Below are 20,722 nucleotides of genomic sequence, written 5' to 3'. Positions count from 1 at the left end.
CTTAGGCGTGCCACAAATTGTGGTCCACTGGCTATAGTTTTCCTTTGTGCTTCTAGTACATCTTCTATCTGTTCATGATAATCAGTGGCTTGATGAGCTGCCATATCCTTAATCTGTCTTAGATCACCCTCTGCTAATTTATTTTTACATATTTGTTCCACATCTACCCATGCTGCGGAATGTAAATTACACATAGGGGTATATGCAATTGCGGTCGAATTCCCGAAATTGTCGAATTTCGGGTCATTTTCGACCAAAAAAAAAAATCGCCTATGCAATTCAGTGCTTTCCGACCAAAAAACGGACTTTCAAAATTCGACTTTTTGAAATTCGAATTTTTGCAAATTCGACTTTTCTGCAATGATACAAGTGCTGCAATTCGACGTTTGGAAATTCGACAGCAGGGCTTTTAGACAGCAAATTCGTCATTTTCAATCCGCCACACTTTGGAGGGTGAAAACAAATAAAAAAATTTTAAACATGTTTTTTTTTGTGTTTTTTTGGGGGGGAATAGCAGATCTATTTATATTAGAAGGGATTAGGTACTTTTTTTTTTTTTTTTGGAGGCACAAATATTATTTATATATTTTTTAAAATATTATTTTTTTTATTTTATTTTTTTAATGCTGGAACGGTAAAATCATAAAAAAAAATGGCGTGGGGTCCCCCCTCCAAAGCATAACCAGCCTCGGGCTCTTCGAGCTGGTCCTGGTTCTAAAAATGCGGGGAAAAAATTGACAGGGGATCCCCCGTATTTTTAAAACCAGCACCGGGCTCTGCGCCTGGTGCTGGTGCCAAAAATACGGGGGACAAAAAGAGTAGGGGTCCCCCGTATTTTTAACACCAGCATCGGGCTCCACTAGCTGGACAGATAATGCCACAGCCGGGGGTCACTTTTATGCCGTGCCCTGCGGCCGTGGCATTAAATATCCAACTAGTCACCCCTGGCCGGGGTACCCTGGGGGAGTGGGGACCCTTTCAATCAAGGGGTCCCCCCCCCCAGCCACCCAAGGGCCAGGGGTGAAGCCCGAGGCTGTCCCCCCCCATCCAATGGGCTGCGGATGGGGGGGCTGATAGCCTTTTGTGATAATAAAAAGATATTGTTTTTTCCAGTAGTACTACAAGTCCCAGCAAGCCTCCCCCGCAAGCTGGTACTTGGAGAACCACAAGTACCAGCATGCGGGGAAAAAACGGGCCCGCTGGTACCTGTAGTACTACTGGGAAAAAAATACCCAAATAAAAACAGGACACACACACCGTCGACAGTAAAACTTTATTACACACTACCGACACACACATACTTACCTATGTTCACACGCCGACATCGGTCCTCTTCTCCATGTAGAATCCACGGATACCTGAAAAGAAAAGATCAATATACTCACCTCAGCCATGGTCCAGAGATACATCCACGTACTTGGCAAAAAAACAAACCGCAAATACCCGACCACCGGACTGAAAGGGGTCCCATGCTGACACATGGGACACCTTTCCACGAATGAGACCTGTCAGTGACAGCTGTCACAGACAGGTCTCTAAGCCAATCAGGAAGCGCAACTTCGTTGCGCTCACCTGATTGGCTGAGCGCTGTCTGTACTGTGACAGCGCATCGCACAGCTCCCTCCATTATATTCAATGGTGGGAACTTAGCGGCTAGCGGTAAGGTCACCCGCCGGTCAGCGGCTGACCGGCGGGTGACCCCACCGCTACCCGCAAAGTTCCCACCATTGAAAGTAATGGAGCGGCTTTGCGATGTGCTGTCACAGTACAGACAGCGCACAGCCAATCAGGTGAGCGCCACGGAAGTAGCGCTTCCCGATTTGCTGAAGGAACGTCAGTGACAGGAGTCACGTGATGTCCCGGCATTCGGGAGAAAGGGGTCTGATGTGAAAACATTGGACCCCTTTCATTAGTCCGCTGGATCGGTGTTCGTTTTTTTTTTTTGCCAAGTACGTGGATTATCTCTCTGGACCTGGATGTACCTCTGGACGCTGGAAGGTGAGTATAATTTTTTTACAGGTACCTCGGATCGTCGGAGACCGTGGCAGTCGGCGTGTCAACATAGGTAAGTATGTGTGTGTCGGCGTATGAAATAAAGTTTTACTATCAAGGTGTGTGTCTCCTGTTTTTATTTGGGTATTTTTTTCCCAGTAGTACTACAGGTACCAGCGGGCCCGTTTTTCTCCCGCATGCTGGTACTTGTGGTTCTCCAAGTACCAGCTTGCGGGGGAGGCTTGCTGGGACTTGTAGTACTACTGGAAAAAACAATATCTTTTTATTATCACAAAAGGCTATCAGCCCCCCCATCCGCAGCCCATTGGATGGGGGGGGACAGCCTCGGGCTTCACCCCTGGCCCTTGGGTGGCTGGGGGGGGGGACCCCTTGATTGAAGGGGTCCCCACTCCCCCAGGGTACCCCGGCCAGGGGTGACTAGTTGGATATTTAATGCCACGGCCGCAGGGCACGGCATAAAAGTGACCCCCGGCTGTGGCATTATCTGTCCAGCTAGTGGAGCCCGATGCTGGTGTTAAAAATACGGGGGACCCCTACTCTTTTTGTCCCCCGTATTTTTGGCACCAGCACCAGGCGCAGAGCCCGGTGCTGGTTTTAAAAATACGGGGGATCCCTGCCCAATTTTTCCCCTGCATTTTTAGAACCAGGACCAGCTCGAAGAGCCCGAGGCTGGTTATGCTTTGGAGGGGGGACCCCACGCCATTTTTTTTCCGGGTTTTTCCCGTTTTTTAAAATCGCGGCAAAATCCGCCAAATCGGCCGATTTTCGCCCGCGACTCTGGCGAATCCGTTTTTCATTGAATATGGTGAATTCCGGAAGCCACCTTCCGGAATTCACCTGGCGAATTTGGTCGAATTAAAAAACGGCGAAAATTGCCGCGAATTCGACCGCAATTGCATATACCCCATAGTCTCCATATATAACCCAAACCGTCCTGGCTGTTTGTAGGGATCTGGGCTATCTTTTATTATGGCTGTAACTTCCATTACTGAAAAAGGGGTATGTTGTTCTCTTGTAAGAAATTGTGGTCTAAAATTATTTTGTCCTTGAACATATCCCTGCTCATCCGCTAATATAGGCTGTCCTTCTCTTGGATTGACATAGGCAAAGGTACGTACTGGGTAAAAAGCAGGAACATTTAAGTTTTATGATTCATCTTCTTCCTCAATTTCATGCATCTGAAGAGTTCCATTTTCTGCTTCAGTGTAAAATACATTTCTTGTTCCCAGTCTCCCCTTTCTCAGTTTTCTTTTGTCTTTATGAGACAATGGGAATCCTGAATGCATTTCCCCTTGACCGGACAGGTTATACGGTTTCAGTCTATTTATCATTAATGGAGTTCTGTGGCCTGTTCCTATCTGGGGTGTACAGTTGGGACATGTCATCCTCTCTGGTTCCAACAAAGATGCACATTGGGGACATTTAGTTAAATCAGGGTACTGGTTCCATACTATAGGAGGTTGCCCTGGGGTTCCCAGATTTGCGGGGTAAGGGGGTGGATCTGTGACTAGTGTAGGTACTGGGACTGGTAATACAGGTGGAGGAGGGGGCGGATTGGGAATAACTGGCACATTATGGCCCTGGTTCGTTCCTGTAGTTGCTAAACAGACTGTCATATGCTGGTCATCTTCCCTCTCTTTCTTCTTCCTTTCCTCCTCCTGCTCCCATTTCTCCCTTCTGTTAGCCAAATATAAACCTGATCCCCTTTCTTGCGTTTTTCTATCCATTCCCTATTACAGATTCTGAACTTTCTCCATTTGTCAGTGTTAAATTCCCCATCTGGAGGAAATCCTCCCCTTTTTAAATACCTTGGCTATATCTTTGACTGTATGTGGTCCAACCTCCTGTTTAACTATTTCCACAGGGGTTAATTCACCCTTGCTATTAGAGGTTCCCATCCTGCCTTCTGCCAACTTATCAACACTTCTCTCTCTCCGATATGAGTTACACAATTTCAGTACTCTATGTTGATTATTGTAAAGATGGGTTTCCTGAACACTACAGGTTTACCTCTGTCCTACTGATTACATACACCTGTAATCATTCAGTTTCCTTATGGGTGGACTCACAATCTTCCGTTATCAAGGTATATCTCAATCTGGTGGGTCTGACAGAATAGGGACAAAATAATCTTTCAGGTTCTGGTTCTTTCAGTATCTGGCGCAAGTCCTTGCCTTCCCTTAGATTAACAAAACCATGACATCCTGTTGTTAATATACCTTTCATATAACCCACAGTTTTACTATAAACCCCTTCTTGATGTCCCCTACACCTTTTAAAACCTGATATATCTTTTTCAGTGCGTACAACAAATGTAATATTTACTGACCCATGAGGACCTTGCACAAACCACTTTAAACTAACAGTACAACACCCACAACCATATGAGCTTTCAAAATCAATACATTCTTCAATTTCAGACATATATTTACATTACTGTTCTGATACAAAAGAGGCAAGGCTTTTACTAGGAAGCGCTTGAGTTGAACAGAGAAAACTGACACTTCTGACACAGACGTTAAAACACGTAAAGTAACAATTGGCGAAAATCGCAATCAATTTGTTACTTACCGCGGTTTAAACGGTTCCAACGTCTAGAGTCAGGTGACTTGTTGCTCCTCTATTCAACTTCTTGGCTTCCCGGGTTTCGGCACCATGAAAATGTTGGAGGTAAACCTCCTTTAGCCTCAGCCTTCTCTGAGAGGACTCCAACAACAGCCTGTCTTTTGTATTCAGAATCTGTGAATAAAATATACGTGCCGTGCAGCCAGCTGGAGAAATCAAATGACCACACACTGCACACATGGTGTAGTCAATCTGAGTTCTGGTTTAATATTCTTCCATACATATATTTATACCTGTTTTTTAAAACTGTCACTGACTATTGCCTTAACCTCAGGATTGCGTCTTATTCCTGATAACGCCTGCTTGTTTCCTTTTCTTTCTCCATTTCTCAGAAGCTTTGCCACAAGTTCTTCTTTTTGCTTCGTTTCTTGGAAATGGCTTTGCCACAAGTTCTTCTTTTTGTTTCCTTTCAGCCAACTGTAATTTTCCTTCTTCCAGGCATATTTTAAACATCTCATCTCTTAATACTAAAGTAAGCTTATAATCTATTGTATATAACAAAATGGAGTGACATTGGCTTTATTGCAGAATCATACTAATGCTTGCCCATCTACCTTCCTCACTCCTCCCTTCGTTGCAGCCATGCGAACCAGGAGAGCGCTGCGACTGCGTGGCCAATGACGGAGAGTCCCCGCAGCAAGTACCCGGGAACTGAGCCAGCGAGAGTATGTGACGCCGCTGGGGAGGTGACGGAGCCACAGCACAGAACGTCACCCTGACATGTAAGTGCTGCAGCCCTTCAAGTCTTCAAGAAAAAGCTTTTTCAGGGCTACCCAGTGTAGCCCCCCTGTTAAGTGACCTGTTTTGCAGGGCACCAACTCGAAACGGAGCTCACAGTGCATGGAGGCGGGGTTATAGAGGAGGCCCCAATGCATCCTGGGACAATCTAAAGCTTTAGCCTGTTGGTGCCTGGATCAAGATCCATCTCTACACCCCGATGTTTCCCTGTGGAAACCAATGTACCTTGCTGCAGAAATAGAATAATATATATATATATATATATATATAGAATTCCAAAAAAGACAGCGGCACTCGAGGGTTTGAAAAAGGAAAAATGTATTCAAAAGCGTTTACATGAAGCCGACGTTTCGGGGCTCACACCTTGACAAAGGGGCATGTGAGCCCCGAAACGTCGGCTTCATGTAAACGCTTTTGAATACATTTTTCCTTTTTCAAACCCTCGAGTGCCGCTGTCTTTTTTGGAATTCTGCATCATCACTTCAGAAGGCACCGAGGTTAGAGAAACAAGCCAGGAGAGTGCCAGTCCATTTGGGAATATATATATATATATATATATATTTATTTATTTTCTATCTTTGTGAAGAGCAGCCATATAAACTTTTCCTTTTTCCGCCGGTCACCCATACCCAACCTGTTAATGTGAACCACTGGAGATGGATAAAGGACCACACTGCAGTCTTCTGAATTTATAGGCTTCCCATACTGTAGATTTCTCTAGCACATGCCTGATATTCTCTGAATTTGTCCTTTAGCCTGTGCTTGAAGCCCGGTCATCTTCTTTTACCTGCTACATAGCACAGGTAATGAAAGCCAGTGTAATATAAAAGAGGATGCCTTAAGCGTTTAAACTGGACTGCTTCTTGAACAATTAAATATAAATACTGGATGCAATCAGAGGATATTTACTAGTATAATCACCAAAAACTACAAAGAAAAAAAATAGACTGCACCTGTATATATAGTAATTATCACTAGAAGTCAATTTTAATAGATGTTATTGCATCAATGAATCATTCAAAATTAGATAAAAATCACATGAATCTCATGAAACAGCACAAAGCTAGGTATAACTAGTAAAAAACAGTTGTGGAGGTCTCACCCCGAAAGAAAAAATACCATTCACCTTTACAATTTCATAATATTTAGGCCACTCGTAAATGTAAAAAAACCCCCCAAAAACCTCTAATGACAGTTTACATTAAAGATCAAGATGAAAATCCAAAACATGAAATTCCTGCTCTAATGGTACGCTATTTTCATCAAGCAAAAAGTGACTTCTTATGAGGAACAAATAAGATTCTCCAGTCTTGGCCATAAGAGAATGGCAAAGGTCTGCTACGACAGTCCCATAGGTTACATCTGAGAAGCCGTCTACAGTTTTGTGTAATAAATTAGGAGATATATTTAAAAAGATTTTCTCAAGAATATCTGATGGGACATGGACACGTAACCCACAGTCCTCACTTGTAATAGTCATTAGCACAGGCCTGTAGATAGTTCTAACTTGGTTATATGGTAAACAAATGAGGCACTGTTCATATACATAGTTATCATCTACTTTTAACTCTGTTTTGCATTTTCCACAGCCTGAGTATATAACTGCAGGCAGAGACATCAGAATATATGTAATGGAGGTCTCTTGGGTCATGAAGATGTTCTCATTGCCTGGAATAAGAAATTCCAATTGTGAAATGCCAGCTTTCACCTGGATGTCACCTGAATATCTATCTTCAATAATGGCCATCATGCTCATCTGTTTTTTTTCTAATACAAGTTCAATGTACCGCTTTTGAAACTCTACAGCCCTTTTGTCATCATCAAACAAGCATTCACAGTAGGACCATGGAGTAGTGTGTAACTCCAGATCTCCAGAAAATAAATTCTTCTTTGCCAATAAGTATTTAAAAGCCCAAATGTGACCCATTTTGCGGCGGATCTGGTCACACCAAGAAATGCTTGCTCCCCACAGTATTAAGGCACCCATTTGTCCTCTGACCTCTTCAATGGTCAAAATTATTTTTTGTTGCTGCAACCCCTTGAAGTGATATGTGCACTCCTTTAGAATGGAAATACTTCTTACTTTTAAAATTGAATGTACAAGCAATTCTGGTTGAAGCTGGGCAAGTCTGACATATTGTATGTTGTCCAGTTTCTGGGGCTGTCTTGGAGGCAGTTGTTTTAAGTAATAATGATTAATATGAATGTAGTCCATTAACTCCTGTAGAACTGAATAATTCACAATGTTTGAACTTTCTTCTGGTAAAAGAGTAGAACAGCTTCCAAACTGTATCAATCGACTCCTAAAAGTAGACTGTAGAAAGGGTTTTTCATTCCATTTATCTTCGGACGCCATCATATTTGTTAACATTATAATGGCCCCAGGGAATAAAGCTAAACTCCAAAATGCAGCAGATCTCCACATGAGTACTTTACATTCAGCAGCTGACTGGTCCAAAACAATAATTGTTGCCAATGGACAAGAAGAGCCAGCATTTGGTCTACTTTTTATCTGGATTTCTTTTACATAACAAGGGTGTAGTACAACAGCCAAAATATTGTACTCTTTGTTTTTTTCTGAGCAGTGTTTAAGAAGAGTCAATGAATTTACAGGAGTTTGCAGTCTATGCTCATCAAACCTTCTCTTAAGGAATTCTAATGAGGTGGAATTTTTAGGCTTTTTAGACTTTTGATCAATTTTAGGAGAGGGAGAAGTTGTGATGATTTTTTTTCTTTTGCAGCTAGTACTCTCAACATGGTTACTGAGCTCAATGATTCCAGCAGTGGATTTTTCTAGACATTTCATATTTTCTTGACACATTTCAGATTTTTGAACTGCTGACGCCGCTTTGTTGGACTCATGGTCAGATATTTGAGTAAAAAGTTCAAGAGAACAGGCAAAATAATCTTGAGCTGTAGATTCTGCTGCAGTGGTTGTCCTTAAAACCATTTTTGGGGAACCAGCTGATTGGTAATGCCTGGAAGGACTGTACGGTTTTGTTTCATCCTGTGCAAAAGGTACACAATACTCAAACACGTTCGCACAACCTTCTACAGCAACCTGGCTAGATGTCAAAACTGTTAGGAACTCTGTTTCAGCAGATATTATATCAGGATTTGTTTGCACACCATTATGATCTTCTGTCTTTTCAGAGAATGATGCATCCAAGTGATCACGAAGACCAGCATTTGCGGCTCTTGCAGATTTATGGAAACTTGACGTTATATGACATTTTTTTGTATTAAATACCAAATCTGAAATGATCCCAGTGCTATGGGTAGCTGCTTTCTGCGCAAAATTTGTTTTATACTTAGACGAAACAACAGGCAGTTGCTCAGATCTATCACAACCTACAGATATGTGATTATTCTGGTTGCCATATAGGGCACCTCCAAGTAACTCAGGAGTCACTGACGTTTTGCTGTTGCTTATATTTTGCAAGCATAGAGTTTGCTCATTGTAATCATAAGGGATTTCTTCCCACTTCGTTTTTTGAACATCTGAAGGATATATGTCAGATTTCCATGGCACAGATGGTGATATAGTCGGAGCTCCGATAAAAATGTGAACTATACCTTTATCAGCCATCTCTTTCAAGTCTTTGCATCACGTACATTCCGCACATGAACTCACAGTCTGCATCACCGTCTACAACACAAACAAACGCTTCTGCTGGACTTGAATAATGCTAATTATCAGAATCTCCACAACCAGGAAATGCGTTCCGCGCCTCGTGTTCATAGCCACAGACACAGGAAAGCGGAAACAGTTATCAACCATATTTCATTCTGGAAAAACCACAATGCCGAAGACGTGCCACTACCGCAGCAAAGGTCTACGTAACCTGGCAAATCATTGTAATGTACCAAAGCAGCCACCTGGGTGCGATATTTCTTTACGGCAAAGACGACAACAGCTGGTCACGTGCGTGTTCAGCGCCTGCGCAGTGTGCAGTGACTATCTGTGACTGTTGCTAGGGAAACGCAGACGGTTGTTCTCGCTTCTGTAACGGGCTGTCCGGGCAGGATTTACGGCGGCTGTTATAGTGGTGTATATCGGACACCGCTCCCTTCTGGAGCGTGGCTTCGTCTTTTTGTCAAAATGGTGAGGAATTTGATCATCAGGATCAGTGTGTACTCTCATACCAACAAACATTGGGGTTATATTGTACTTTACACGTTGTGAATCTGTTTATTTCTATTCTTGGGTGATGTCTGGGTCAGTAAAGAGGACCGTAAAAGTTTAGAAAATGGGTACATTTACCTAACATACTTTAGGGTTCTGTTCATGAAGTAGTGAAAAGTGCAGGGAAATCAGCAAGTGGAGAAGTTGCTCATGGCAACCAATCAGTGTTGAGGTAACATTTATAAAATGGATTCTATAAAATTAGACCTAGCAGCTGATTGGTTGCCATGGGCAACTTCTCCACTGGCGCTCTTCTCCACACATTTCACTGCTTCATGAATAGATCTTTAACTTGTAATATAACTTACCCTGTGTAATGAGACTAATTGAAGCATCAGGATATAACAGCAACGTTTCGGGATACTGAGAGCGTGCCCTTTCTCCAGCACACAGTTACCCGTAACGTTGCTGCTTGTAGCTTGATACTTGAATAAACACTTTGGTGTTTAATCTCACTTTGTAGTGCTCACTATTAACTACATCTATTATAGCTTGACACCCGCAACAAAGATATTGGACTTGTAATGACCATCTTTGTCTGTCTGTCTATGTGGTCTATTCATGAAGCAGTGAGAAGTGTAGAGAAATGAGCAAGCGGAGAAGTTGCCCATGGCAGCCAATCAGTGTTAAAGTAACATTTATAAAATGGATATTATAAAATTATACGTAGCAGCTGATTGGTTGCCATGGGCAACGTCTCCACCGGCTCACTTCTCAATGCTTTTCACTGCTTTATGAATAGATCCTTATCTGTCTTAGTGTACCCTATGTTCTGAACTAAGAGGAGCTGTGAATATTTGGTGAAAAGAGGACTTTTCTATATATTAAGCAATTTGCCGTATTGGACTTTTTGTTCATGCTAGAGAAGTAGCGCAGTATTGATTATGTATTTTTATACGCACTCATATATAGTCAGTGGCGGCTCGGCTGTAGCCCCTGGGCCACAGGTCATACTTGCCTACCTGACCCTCTCCATGAGGGAGAAAATGCTCTGTTCCTGGACTTTCCTGGTAATGTATGATTGTTATCACCTGTGGTGAGCTAGTTAATTGATAAGAAAGGTGTTTCACCACAGGTGATGGCAATCATACATTACCAGGAAAGTCCAGGAACAGAGCATTTTCTCCCTCATGGAGAGGGTCAGGTAGGCAAGTATGCTGCAGCTGACACCACATAGTGCATGGGAGAGTGGTTTAGCACGTATAAACATACATGCACGGATGTATGCAGACCCTCCAACATGATCCGCCCCACTAGGTACAAAATGCTCTGTTTCTCTAACGTCCTAGAGGATGCTGGGACTCCGTAAGGACCATGGGGATAGATGGGCTCCGCAGGAGACATGGGCACTATAAGAAAGACTTTGGATCTGGGTGTGCACTGGCTCCTCCCTCTATGCCCCTCCTCCAGACCTCAGTTGTATACTGTACCCAGTGGAGACTGGGTGCTTTCAGGGAGCTCTCCTGAGTTTCCTGTAAAAGAAAGTATTTTAGTTAGGTTTTTTATTTTCAGGGAGCCTGCTGGCAACAGACTCCCTGCATCGAGGGACTGAGGAGAGAGAAACAGACCCACTTCTCTGAGTTTCAGGGCTCTGTTTCTTAGGCTACTGGACACCATTAGCTCCAGAGGGATCGGTACGCAGGTCTCACCCTCGCCGTCTGTCCCAGAGCCGCGCAGCCGTCCTCCTCGCAGAGCCGGAAGAATGAAGCCGGGTGAGTATGTGAGGAAAAGACTTCAGAGGTGGCAGAAGACATTATCTTCATAAGAGGTAACGCACAGCAGTGAAGCGGCGCGCCATTGCTCCTATTCACCTCACACACTCCGGTCACTGTAAGGGTGCAGGGCGCAGGGGGGGGGGGGGGGGGTGCCCTGGGCAGCAATAAACACCTCAGGTGGCAAATGCACATATATACATGTACAGCTGGGCACTGTACATGTATAAAAAGAGCCCCCGCCATGTTATTTGTAAATTTGAGCGGGACAGAAGCCTGCCGCCGAGGGGGCGGGGCTTCTCCCTCAGCACTCACCAGCGCCATTTCTCTATCGTCCTAAGTGGATGCTGGGGTTCCTGAAAGGACCATGGGGAATAGCGGCTCCGCAGGAGACAGGGCACAAAAGTAAAGCTTTTACAGGTCAGGTGGTGTGTACTGGCTCCTCCCCCTATGACCCTCCTCCAGACTCCAGTTAGATTTTTGTGCCCGGCCGAGAAGGGTGCAATTCTAGGTGGCTCTCATAAAGAGCTGCTTAGAGAGTTTAGCTTAGGTTTTTTATTTTACAGTGATTCCTGCTGGCAACAGGATCACTGCAACGAGGGACAGAGGGGAGAAGAAGTGAACTCACCTGCGTGCAGGATGGATTGGCTTCTTGGCTACTGGACATGAAGCTCCAGAGGGACGATCACAGGTACAGCCTGGATGGTCACCGGAGCCACGCCGCCGGCCCCCTCACAGATGCTGAAGCAAGAAGAGGTCCAGAATCGGCGGCTGAAGACTCCTGCAGTCTTCTTAAGGTAGCGCACAGCACTGCAGCTGTGCGCCATTTTCCTCTCAGCACACTTCACACGGCAGTCACTGAGGGTGCAGGGCGCTGGGGGGGGGCGCCCTGGGAGGCAAATGAAAACCTTTAAAAAGGCTAAAAATACCTCACATATAGCCCCAGAGGCTATATGGAGATATTTACCCCTGCCTAAATGTACTAAATAGCGGGAGACGAGCCCGCCGAAAAAGGGGCGGGGCCTATCTCCTCAGCACACGGCGCCATTTTCTGTCACAGCTCCGCTGGTCAGGAAGGCTCCCAGGTCTCTCCCCTGCACTGCACTACAGAAACAGGGTATAACAGAGAGGGGGGGCAAAATAAATGGCAATATATTAATATAAAAGCAGCTATAAGGGAGCACTTAATCATAAGGCTATCCCTGTCATATATAGCGCTTTTTGGTGTGTGCTGGCAGACTCTCCCTCTGTCTCCCCAAAGGGCTAGTGGGTCCTGTCTTCGTATAGAGCATTCCCTGTGTGTCTGCTGTGTGTCGGTACGTGTGTGTCGACATGTATGAGGACGTTATTGGTGTGGAGGCGGAGCAATTGCCAAATATGAGGATGTCACCTCCTAGGGGGTCGACACCAGAATGGATGCCTTTATTTGTGGAATTACGGGATAGCGTCAACTCGCTTAAGCAGTCGTTTGCCGACATGAGGCGGCCGGACACTCAATTAGTGCCTGTCCAGGCGCCTCAAACACCGTCAGGGGCTGTAAAACGCCCCTTGCCTCAGTCGGTCGACACAGACCCAGACACAGGCACTGATTCCGGTGGTGAAGGTGACGAATCAACCGTATTTTCCAGTAGGGCCACACGTTATATGATTTTGGCAATAAAGGAGATGTTACATTTAGCTGATACTACAGGTACCACTAAACAGGGTATTATGTGGGGTGTGAAAAAACTACCAGTAGTTTTTACCGAATCAGAAGAATTAAATGACGTGTGTGATGAAGCGTGGGGTGCCCCGATAAAAAACTGCTAATTTCAAAGAAGTTATTGGCTTTATACCCTTTCCCGCCAGAGGTTAGGGAGCGCTGGGAAACACCTCCTAGGGTGGACAAAGCGCTAACACGCTTATCAAAACAAGTGGCGTTACCCTCTCCTGAGACGGCCGCACTTAAAGATCCATCAGATAGGAGGATGGAAAATATCCAAAAAGGTATATACACACATGCAGGTGTTATACTACGACCAGCTATTGCGACTGCCTGGATGTGCAGTGCTGGGGTAGTTTGGTCAGAGTCCCTGATCGAAAATATTGATACCCTGGACAGGGACAATATTTTACTGTCGTTAGAACAAATAAAGGATGCATTTCTTTATATGCGTGATGCACAGAGAGATATCTGCACACTGGCATCACGGGTAAGTGTTATGTCCATTTCGACCAGAAGAGCTTTATGGACACGACAGTGGACAGGCGATGCGTAGAGGAGTTATTTGGGGTCGGTCTATCGGATTTGGTGGCCACGGCTACGGCCGGGAAATCCACCTTTCTACCTCAAGTCACTCCCCAACAGAAAAAGGCACCGACCTTTCAACCGCAGCCCTTTCGTTCCTTTAAAAATAAGAGAGCAAAGGGCTATTCATATCTGCCATGAGGCAGAGGACGAGGGAAGAGACAGCAACAGGCAGCTCCTTCCCAGGAACAGAAGCCCTCCCCGGCTTCTACAAAAGCCTCAGCATGACGCTGGGGCTTCGCAAGCGGACTCGGGGGCGGTAGGCGGTCGTCTCAAGAATTACAGCGCGCAGTGGGCTCACTCGCAGGTAAATCCCTGGATCCTGCAGATAATATCTCAGGGGTACAGGTTGAAATTAGAGACAGAGCCACCTCGCCGTTTCCTGAAGTCTGCTTTACCAACGTCCCCCTCAGAAAGGGAGACGGTTTTGGAAGCCATTCACAAGCTGTATTCTCAGCAGGTGATAGTCAAGGTACCTCTTCTACAACAAGGGAAGGGGTATTATTCCACTCTTTTTGTGGTACCGAAGCCGGATGGCTCGGTAAGGCCTATTCTAAATCTGAAGTCCTTGAACCTGTACATAAAGAAGTTCAAGTTCAAGATGGAGTCACTCAGAGCAGTGATAGCGAACCTGGAAGAAGGGGACTTTATGGTATCCTTGGACATCAAGGATGCGTATCTCCACGTTCCAATTACCCCTCACACCAGGGGTACCTCAGGTTCGTTGTACAAAACTGTCACTATCAGTTTCAAACGCTGCCGTTTGGTTTGTCCACGGCACCTCGGGTCTTTACAAAGGTAATGGCCGAGATAATATTTCTTCTTCGAAGAAAAGGCGTATTACTTATCCCATACTTGGACGATCTCCTAATAAGGGCAAGGTCCAGAGAACAGCTAGAGATGGGTTTAGCACTATCTCAAGAGGTGCTAAAGCAGCACGGATGGATTCTGAATATTCCAAAATCCCAATTAATGCCGACAACTCGTCTGCTGTTCCTGGGGATGATTCTGGACACAGTTCAGAAAAAGGTTTTTCTTCCCGAAGAAAAAGCCAAGGAGTTATCTGACCTGGTCAGGAACCTCCTAAAACCAGGAAAGGTGTCTGTACATCAATGCACAAGAGTCCTGGGAAAAAATGGTAGCTTCTTACGAAGCAATCCCTTTCGGCAGATTCCATGCAAAGGGATCTGTTGGACAAATGGTCAGGGTCGCATCTTCAGATGCACCTGCGGATAACCCTGTCGCCGAGGACAAGGGTATCCCTTCTGTGGTGGTTGCAGGAGGCTCATCTATTGGAGGGCCGCAGATTCGGCATGCAGGATTGGATCCTGGTGACCACGGATGCCAGCCTGAGAGGCTGGGGAGCAGTCACACAGGGAAGAAATTTCCAGGGAGTGTGGTCGAGCCTGAAAAAGTCTCTTCACATAAGCATTCTGGAACTAAGAGCAATCTACAATGCTCTAAGCCAGGCGGAACCTCTGCTTCAAGGAAGACCGGTGTTGATCCAGTCGGACAACATCACGGCAGTCGCCCATGTAAACAGACAGGGCGGCACAAGAAGCAGGAGGGCAATGGCAGAAGCTGCCAGGATCCTTCGCTGGGCGGAGAATCACGTGATAGCACTGTCAGCAGTATTCATCCCGGGCGTGGACAACTGGGAAGCAGACTTCCTCAGCAGACACGACCTTCACCCGGGAGAGTGGGGACTTCATCCAGAAGTTTCCCACATGCTATTAAACCGTTGGGTAAAACCAATGGTGGACATGATGGCGTCTCGCCTCAACAAAACACTGGACAGGTATTGCGCCAGGTCAAGAGATCCGCAGGCAATAGCTGTGGACGCGCTGGTAACACCTTGGGTGTACCAGTCGGTATATGTGTTTCCTCCTCTGCCTCTCATACCAAAGGTATTGAGGATTATACGGCAAAGAGGAGTAAGACTAGTGGCTCCGGATTGGCCAAGAAGGACTTGGTACCCGGAACTTCAAGAGATGGTCACGGACGATCCGTGGCCTCTACTTCTGAGAAGGGACCTGCTTCAGCAGGGTCCTTGTCTTTTTCAAGACTTACCGCGGCTGCGTTTGACGGCATGGCGTTTGAATGCCAGATCCTAAAAGGAAAAGGCATTCCAGAAGAAGTCATTCCTACCTTGATAAAGGCAAGGAAGGAAGTCACCGCGAAGCATTATCGCCGTATTTGGCGAAAATATGTTGCGTGGTGCGAGCAGCGGAGTGCTCCGATGGAGGAATTTCAACTGGGTCGTTTTCCTACATTTCCTGCAATCAGGATTGTCTATGGGTCTCAAATTGGGATCTATTAAGGTTCAAATTTCGGCCCTATCAATATTCTTCCAAAAAGAATTGGCCTCAGTCCCTGAGGTCCAGATTTTTATCAAAGGAGTACTGCATATACAGCCTCCTGTGGTGCCTAAGGTGGCACCGTGGGATCTAAATGTAGTTTTAGATTTCCTCAAATCCAATTGGTTTGAACCACTAAAGAATGTGGATTTGAAATATCTCACATGGAAAGTGTCTCTGTTACTGGCCCTGGCTTCGGCCGGGAGAGTATCTGAACTGGCGGCTTTGTTTTATAAAAGCCCTTATTTAATTTTCCATTCGACATAGGGCAGAGCTGCGGACGCGTCCGCATTTTCTCCCTAAGGTGGTATCAGCGTTTCACCTGAACCAGCCTATTGTAGTGCCTGCGGCTACAGACGACTTGAAGGACTCCAAGTTGTTGGACGTTGTCAGAGCCTTAAAAATATACATTTAAAGGACGGCTGGAGTCAGAAAATCTGACTCGCTGTTTATACTGTATGCACCCAACAAGTTGGGTGCACCTGCTTCTAAGCAGTCGATTGCTCGTTGGATTTGTAACAAAATTCAACTTGTACATTCTGTGGCAGGCCTGCCACAGCCTAAATCTGTTAAGGCCCATTCCGCAAGGAAGGTGGGCTCATCTTGGGCGGCTGCCCGAGGGGTCTCGGCATTACAACTCTGCCGAGCAGCTACGTGGTCAGGGGAGAACACGTTTGTAAATTTTTACAAATTTGATACCCTGGCAAAGGAGGACCTGGAGTTCTCTCATTCGGTGCTGCAGAGTCATCCGCACTCTCCCGCCCGTTTGGGAGCTTTGGTATAATCCCCATGGTCCTTTCAGGAACCCCAGCATCCACTTAGGACGATAGAGAAAATAAGAATTTACTTACCGATAATTCTATTTCTCGGAGTCCGTAGTGGATGCTGGGCGCCCATCCCAAGTGCGGATTATCTGCAATACTTGTACATAGTTATTGTTAACTAATTCGGGTTATTGTTTAGGAAGCCATCTTTCAGAGGCTCCTCTGTTATCATACTGTTAACTGGGTTTAGATCACAAGTTGTACGGTGTGATTGGTGTGGCTGGTATGAGTCTTACCCGGGATTCAAAATCCTCCCTTATTGTGTACGCTCGTCCGGGCACAGTACCTAACTGGAGTCTGGAGGAGGGTCATAGGGGGAGGAGCCAGTACACACCACCTGACCTGTAAAAGCTTTACTTTTGTGCCCTGTCTCCTGCGGAGCCGCTATTCCCCATGGTCCTTTCAGGAACCCCAGCATCCACTACGGACTCCGAGAAATAGAATTATCGGTAAGTAAATTCTTATTTTTTTCTCCACAGCACCGCTGAGAGGAAGCTCCCCGGACTCTACCCTGCTTAACACACGGTGAAAGAGGGTTTTAAAGTAGAGGAGGGGCACATAATTGGCGCATATACATTATACATAAGCGCTACTGGGTAAACATTCTGTGTTTTTTCCTGGGTCATATAGCTCTGGGGTGTGTGCTGGCATACTCTCTCTCTGTCTCTCCAAAGGGCCTGGTTGAGAACCTGTCTTCAGAAAAGATCTTCCCTGTGTGTGTGTGGTGTGTCGGTACGCGTGTGTCGACATGTCTGAGGTTGAAGGCTCACCTAAGGAGGAGGGGGAGTGTATGAATATTAGGTCTCCGTCGGCAGCGCCGTGATAATGTCGATTATCTTTACAGGAATAAAAGCTATACCTTAAACACACCGTCAATACACTTTAAACCTTTAGCCGCTGCGGCCGCTATACTTAGTTCACACTCTACGCACCTGTTACGCTATTTGCGGACAGAGTCCCGTACAGTGTACGGATTTTGCGTACACACGCCGCGCTGACGGTACAAAGTACTCTCAGCGCGTACACACCCAGAGATACGCTTAAAACCTTCTACAGCAATGCAATGCAATGCAATAATAACAATAATAATACTTTAAACCTTAGCAGGGCAATGAGCACACGACACCAATTGTGATTAACTGCTGGGTTCCAACACCACAGTGGATTATTATTGAAAGGGGGTTTACAATACAAATTATACACTACAATACAAACAATATATATAACAGAATAATGGCTACAGGTCAATGTACATACGTGAGAATATTCGCGTGCGCTTCCTGGTCCAGTCCTCCGTAATCAAATAGATAACGTTGTGAGTCTTGTGGCTGGCCGCTCTGCAGCAGGCTTTATTTATACAAGTCTTCCAAAAGCAATACAATGGATACTGTTATCCCTTTGTCCATTGGACACAGGGATGCACCTTTACTGTACAGGAGAGGTCATAGGTTGATTTGAAAAGGTAGGAGATGTCTTTCTCAACTGTTCTTGTGGGTGGTCTCCTCTGGATTCCCGCTGCATACATAATATACAGTAAATACAGTTTATATCTATATTCTGCTTCTGCACATAACTATCCGCAGGAACATGCGATCTTCCGCAGACCATCACCGGAATGTTTCCCTTAAAATACCCTACAGCTGGATACCAAATACCACTTTATAACCTTAGTCTGTCCTCTCTTATCCTGTAAAGGTGAATCCCCTTGTTCTGCAACCATTTAAACAGCTATAACTTTCTGATGTGGTGCAAGAAGACTATGTGTACATTGTGCACTACTTGGATTAAATATGTAATGTGTTTTGATGGCTCTCCACGCGTACACAAACTCTGCCGTAAATACCCATACCACGCGCCGATGCGCAGGTCACGCGGGAGCGACCATACGCAAATTGCGGATATGTGCACTCACGGCAGAACAAGTGCACGCGCAGTGGGCATGTGTGTGCAGTTTATATGTGCTGTGTGTTCTTCAATATTTTTCGACTTTGACAGCCGACACCTGACTGGATGGATATGTGGAATGTTTTAAGTGCTAATGTTAATTTATTGCACAAAAGATTAGACAAAGCTGAAGCTAGGGTACAGTCAGGGAGTCAACCCATGTATGTTCCTATGTCGCCGGGACCTTCGGGGTCTCAGAAGCGCCCACTATCCCAAATAGTTGACACAGATACCGACACGGATTCAGACTCCAGTGTCGACTACGATGATGCAACATTGCAGCCAAGGGTGGCTAAATGTATTCGATATATGATTATCGCAATTAAAGATGTTTTGCATATTACTGAGGAACCCCCTGTCCCTGACACGAGGGTACACATGTATAAGGGAAAGAAACCTGAGGTCACCTTTCCCTCCTCACATGAGCTGAACGAATTATGCGAAAAAGCATGGGAAACTCCAGACAAAAAACTGCAGATTCCCAAAAGGAATCTAACGGCGTATCCTTTCCCGTCACAGGACAGAATACGGTGGGAATCATCCCCTAGGGTAGACAAAGCTTTGACACGCTTATCAAAAAAGATAGCGCTCCCGTACCAAGATACGGCTACCCTCAAGGATCCTGCTGACCGCAAGCAGGAGGTTACCTTGAAGTCCATTTACACTCATTCTGGTACGTTGCTCAGACCGGCAATTGCGTCGGCCTGGGTTTGTAGTGCTGTAGCAGCATGGACAGGTTCTTTATCAGCGGATATTGAGACCCTTGATAAGGATACCATTTTAATGACCCTAGGGCATATAAAAGATGCTGTCTTATATATGAGGGATGCTCAAAGAGACATTAGTTTACTGGGTTCCAGAATAAACGCTATGTCCATTTCTGCTAGGCGAGTCTTATGGACCCGACAGTGGACGGGGGATGCCGACTCAAAGAGGCATATGGAGTTTTTGCCGTACAAGGGTGAGGAATTGTTTGGAGAGGGCCTCTCGGACCTCGTCTCCACAGCTACGGCAGGTAAATCAAATTTTTTGCCTTATGTTCCCTCACAATCTAAGAAAGCGCCTCATTATCAAATGCAGTCCTTTCGTTCAAATAAAAGCAAAAGAGTACGTGGATCGTCCTTTCTTGCCAGGGGTAAGGGCAGAGGAAAAAAGCTGCACAACAGAGCTAGTTCCCAGGAACAGAAGTCCTCCCCGGCCTCTGCAAAATCCACCGCATGACGCTGGGGCTCCCCTGAGGGAGTCCGCTCCAGTGGGGGCACGTCTTCGACTTTTCAGCCACATCTGGGTTCAATCACAGGTGGATCCCTGGGCAATGGAAATTGTTTCCCAGGGATACAGGCTGGAATTCGAAGAGGTGCCTCCTCGCCGGTTTTTCAAATCGGCGCTACCAACTTCTCCCCTGGAAAGGGAGATAGTGTTGCAGGCGATTCAAAAATTGTGTCCTCAACAAGTGGTGGCCGAGGTTCCCCTGCTTCAGAGGGGGAAGGGGTACTACTCAACCCTGTTTGTGGTCCCGAAACCGGACGGTTCGGTCAGACCCATTTTGAATTTAAAATCCCTGAACCTTTACTTAAAATGGTTCAAGTTCAAGATGGAATCGCTCAGAGCGGTCATCGCCAGCCTGGGAGGGGGGGATTTTATGGTATCGCTGGACATAAAGGATGCATACCTGCATGTTCCCATATATCCTCCTCATCAGGCGTACCTGAGATTTGCGATACAGGATTGTCATTACCAATTTCAGACGTTGCCGTTTGGGCTTTCCACGGCCCCGAGAATTTTCACCAATGTAATGGCGGAAATAATGGTGCTCCTGCGAAAGCAGGTTGTCACAATTATCCCGTACTTGGACGATCTCCTCATAAAAGCGAGATCACAGGAGAAGTTGCAGAACAGCGTATCCCTTTCACTGAAGGTGTTACAGCGACACGGCTGGATTCTCAATATTCCAAAGTCGTAGCTGGATCCTACGACTCGCTTGTCCTTCTTGGGCATGATTCTGGACACAGACCAGAAAAGGGGTTTTCTTCCCG

General features: G+C 45.7%; 2 protein-coding genes across 4 annotated transcripts in view; one reads left to right on the top strand and one right to left on the bottom strand.

The window, feature by feature from the left end:
- Positions 1 to 6,351: 6,351 nt before the first annotated feature.
- Positions 6,352 to 9,322, bottom strand: SHLD2 (shieldin complex subunit 2). Its single transcript, XM_063940412.1, has one exon. The coding sequence runs from the start codon at positions 8,963 to 8,965 to the stop codon at positions 6,578 to 6,580; it is 2,388 nt and encodes a 795-aa protein (XP_063796482.1). The 5' UTR covers positions 8,966 to 9,322; the 3' UTR covers positions 6,352 to 6,577.
- IFT56 (intraflagellar transport 56) overlaps positions 9,312 to 20,722 on the top strand; it is a 417,739-nt gene continuing 406,328 nt past the window's right edge. The window contains exons 1-2 of one of the 3 annotated variants that reach the window (XM_063940414.1): positions 9,312 to 9,481; positions 17,222 to 17,267. Coding sequence is in view for 2 of the 3 variants with exons in the window: in XM_063940415.1 (XP_063796485.1) it covers positions 9,479 to 9,481 (3 nt within the window). In the remaining variant the exon portion in view is untranslated. The remainder of the gene's footprint in view (positions 9,482 to 17,221; positions 17,268 to 20,722) is intronic. The other 2 variants (XM_063940415.1, XM_063940413.1) reach the window with 2 other exon arrangements.

Source organism: Pseudophryne corroboree, chromosome 9 (assembly GCF_028390025.1).
Source record: "Pseudophryne corroboree isolate aPseCor3 chromosome 9, aPseCor3.hap2, whole genome shotgun sequence".
Taxonomy (NCBI): domain Eukaryota; kingdom Metazoa; phylum Chordata; class Amphibia; order Anura; family Myobatrachidae; genus Pseudophryne; species Pseudophryne corroboree.
The sequence above is the reverse complement of the archived record's forward strand: the minus strand, read 5'-3'. Positions and strand labels throughout refer to the sequence as shown.